This window comes from Aedes albopictus, chromosome 2 (genome assembly GCF_035046485.1).
Source record: "Aedes albopictus strain Foshan chromosome 2, AalbF5, whole genome shotgun sequence".
NCBI lineage: Eukaryota > Metazoa > Arthropoda > Insecta > Diptera > Culicidae > Aedes > Aedes albopictus.
Window position 1 is genome coordinate 69937513 of NC_085137.1, and position 3746 is coordinate 69941258.

The 3746-nt window shown below is 45.9% G+C and overlaps 1 protein-coding gene across 1 annotated transcript; it reads left to right on the forward strand.

Moving 5' to 3' along the window:
- Positions 1-1449: 1449 nt before the first annotated feature.
- LOC115265638 (tRNA (guanine(26)-N(2))-dimethyltransferase) lies at positions 1450-3717 on the forward strand. Its single transcript, XM_029871511.2, has 4 exons — positions 1450-1753; positions 1813-2000; positions 2125-3204; positions 3274-3717. Exons 1-4 carry the CDS (start codon positions 1511-1513, stop codon positions 3488-3490), a joined length of 1728 nt encoding a protein of 575 aa, XP_029727371.2. The 5' UTR covers positions 1450-1510; the 3' UTR covers positions 3491-3717.
- The last annotated feature ends 29 nt before the right edge of the window (positions 3718-3746 follow it).

Below are 3746 nucleotides of genomic sequence, written 5' to 3' on the forward strand. Positions count from 1 at the left end.
ACCACATTTTGAAGACAGCTACAGCTGGTTGTAAAAGGTTCCAAAACCTGTCACAAATCCTATAATACTTTTATTAGGATTTGTAACGATCATCAAAACCTTCTCAAATCCAACCGACATGAAACTATTGCTTGGGAATAGACTCTACTGAGCTCCGGCGGTTCCTCCGTGTTTATCGAGGCATGTCTGATGCTTATGATCAGCCATACTCCATCTGCAGCCGCTGGTTCGTGATGAACCGTTGAAGTGTTAAAAAAAGGTTATGTGTTTCACTAAAGAACACTACATTACAATAATCAAAATGAAACTCCTTCACTTTAATACCGTCAACCCCTGCGAACTTGGCCAGAGGTTAATAAGGTAAATTAATTTAAAAAAATATGATCGTACCATCTAATGAAGGGTTTCAAAACGTTAGTCGGTAGTTCCAAATTTGCTTGGAAAAATAATATAAAAAAAAAACTATCGTTTCTCTGTTTTCGATCATTAATTATTGTAAACGATAACCTTTTGTTGCTGGTTGCCACTTCACATGAGGTCAAGGATTTTATGGAGGCAATATTTGATTACGGTTTCTAATGTTGCGGTATCCCATTGAAATCATATGGGATACCGCAACATTAGGAACAATAGGAAGACAGCAGCCGAAATATTAAGGATTTTTTTTAAATAGGTTTTTGGCAAATCTTAAAGCACACAAAAATGCCTTTTGGTAACATTTCAGTCGAAAAAGTGCTTAATTGCCATTATGTACCGCAACATTAGGAACAATAACCCTACTGAAGTGACCGGTGGAATACAAGTAGCCGGTAAATCCACAACATCGCTCCTGCTGACTCACCGAGCTTATTGTTGACAACCTTCCCCTATAATCTTCCGGGCACGCTGTTGTAAACGTTGTAAACGTGCTATCCTCGGTACTCCGGGCTCTGGTCATGATTGTCCGATATCAAGCTTCACACATCAATGGATTTATAAGCCTCGTTTGCGTACGCTAGCCGGTTACATTTTGCGGTTCAAATCCACACGTCCAGTAGGATTTTCATTTTCATGAGTTTGGCGGGCACTTTCTCTAGAAAGCAAAGCATAAATATTCGCAAATATACCTATTTAAGTAACATTTTTGTATAAAAAACTTACCCGGACATCACCAACATCGCCATGCAAATGCAACCTTCAATCACAAACTGAATTTTAGGAATTTTATGTTTTTTTTTAATTAGCGGGAAAAAAGCTCAACCTGTGAAGTTAGCGGGAAAAAAGCTCAAAACTGTGAACCCAGCAGGAAAAAAGCTCAAAAATGTGAAGTCAGCAGGAAAAAAAATATTTCCTGCTCGAAGTTCGTGCCATGAGGTATAGGCGGCGCTTTAGGGGAGCTTTTTTCCTGCTCGAATTTTCCTGCTCATTTAGCAGAGGTTGCGCGACTTCGGTCAGTTTGTTTACGTTTGACGCGGCGAGTACTCGCAAGTGCGATTGAGAAATTTAGAAATTATATTTTTTCTATCAAAAAATGGAAGATTCCAAGGTTGAGGAAAAACTCAAAACCATTCGGGAAGGTAGTGCGGAAATTCTTGTTGCCGAACACGTTTTCTACAACCCGGTTCAGGAGTTCAATCGTGATTTGAGCATCAGTGTTCTGTCGACGTTTTCGCGCATTTACCAACGCGAGAAGGCCGAAGCTCGCCGGAAGAAAGCCAAGGAAGGTGACCCACCGGTGGAGGAAGTTAAGCTAGTCGCCGGGGAGAAGTGTGAGGTATGCATATCAAGTCTTAGAAAAAAATCCAGATACGAAACGTTGTTGATTTCCTCTAGAATGGCCTTCGCATTCTGGAAGCACTTTCGGCCACTGGACTACGTAGCGTTCGGTACGCGAACGAGGTTCCCGGAGTGAAGGAAATCATAGCGAACGACCTATCGAAGTCTGCGGTGGAATCGATCGAGAAGAATGTGAAGCACAACAAGCTGGAACATCTGATCACCCCTAGCTTCAACGATGCGATGTAAGTGTTAATCAATGAACGGCTAATACTCGAGATTAGAGTAGTTCAGCTGTGCAGATTCGTGACCGAATTGTTTCATTTTTATCTTATCAATGGTCTATAACTAACTCCTGTATTCCCCCAGGACGCTAATGTACACCTCGACTAGCCCGGACAAACGGTTCACGGCCATCGATCTGGATCCTTACGGTCACCCGACACGTTTCCTCGACGGCGCTGTGCAATCCATCGAAGACGGAGGACTGTTACTGATCACGGCCACGGACATGGCCGTCCTCGCCGGGAACTCTCCGGAAGCCTGTTACGTAAAGTACGGATCTGTTCCCCTGAAGACCAAGGCCTGTCATGAAATGGCACTCAGGATATTGCTAAGGTGCATTGAAACCACGGCGACTCGATACGGCCGTTACATGGTTCCACTGCTGAGCATCTCGGCGGACTTCTACATTCGGGTTTTTGTGCGGATATATACCGGCCAGTACGCCTGCAAGAAAAGTAGCAGCAAGCAGTCGATGGTGTTCCAATGCACTGGCTGTGAGTCTTTCACTTTGCAACCCCTAGGGATTCTGAAGCCTAACCCAACCGAACAGAACCCTAACCAGATCAAGTTCGGAACTCCTACTGGGCCGTACGTCTCCAGCAGATGCGAACACTGCAACCATCAGCATCACATGGGCGGCCCCATCTGGTCAGCGCCTCTCTACGACGTTGACTTCCTGAAGGAATTGCTGGTAACCGTTGAGATGGAGCAGTTCAAGAAGCTTACCACGATTCGGAGGATCTATGGCACTTTGTCCGTTATACGGGAAGAATTGCTAGACGTGCCACTGTACTACACGCTGGACCGTCTCTGCGGCATCCTCAAGCTGGAGTCCATTCCGATGATGAAGCTGCGATCCGCTTTGCTCCACGCAGGCTATCGGGTGTCGTATTCCCACGCGTCCAAGACTTCCATCAAAACCGATGCACCAGTAGCGGTCCTGTGGGACATTCTTCGCTGCTGGCAGAAGGTACACCCGGTCAAGAAAGAACGACTGATAGACGGTACTCCGATTGCGGCCATTCTGGCAAAGGAACCGACGGTAGAGTACCTCCTGCACGACATCCATCCGGACGCGAATCCACCGAGTCGCAAGGAATCGCTTAGCCGCTTCCCAGAAAATCCGGCTGCCTATTGGGGACCCGGAACGCGTGCCACCCTGATGTATGTTTTAATTACATGAGAAGTCCCACCATACGATGAATTCTTCAAACACTTTCTCCTTTTCCACAGGGTCAGCGATAACAAGATGATGAAAAGCGTCCAGAACCAGAACAAACGGCGCAAGGACCAAGATAGCACCAAGAAACAACGACCTACATCGGAAGGGAACTCGCCCGAACGGAAGCACGCGAAAACGGATCAAGGAAACGGTGTCGTGGCCGCCGCCGAAGAAGATCAACAGGTGGAGAATGCTGCAGTTGAAGAGACGACCAGCACGTGCGAATGAATAGGTAGAAAACATGCGCGTGGGGGGTGAGAGCGCGCCAAAACGTTTCAGGGCGACCGAAATATCGATCAAACGTTCCTTGACTTTTTAGTCCGACTGTCACGCAATGTTTGCTTTGTTTCGCTCGCCAAATTTGACACATTCTGTTACACGCACTACTGCCGTTTGAAGTAGTGAAATTCTTTACATTTCAATAAAAGCTTAGTGTTATCGAATTCGAATTCGAAGCGACTTGCGTTTTCTTCCGCGTTACGTG

Coding starts and splice junctions, on each gene's coding strand:
- LOC115265638 (XM_029871511.2), top strand. CDS start 1,511: ATGGAAGATTCCAAGGTTGAGGAAAAACTCAAAACCATTCGGGAAGGT. Junction 2,001..2,124: donor CCTAGCTTCAACGATGCGAT/GTAAGTGTTAAT, acceptor GTATTCCCCCAG/GACGCTAATGTACACCTCGA. Junction 3,205..3,273: donor GGAACGCGTGCCACCCTGAT/GTATGTTTTAAT, acceptor CCTTTTCCACAG/GGTCAGCGATAACAAGATGA.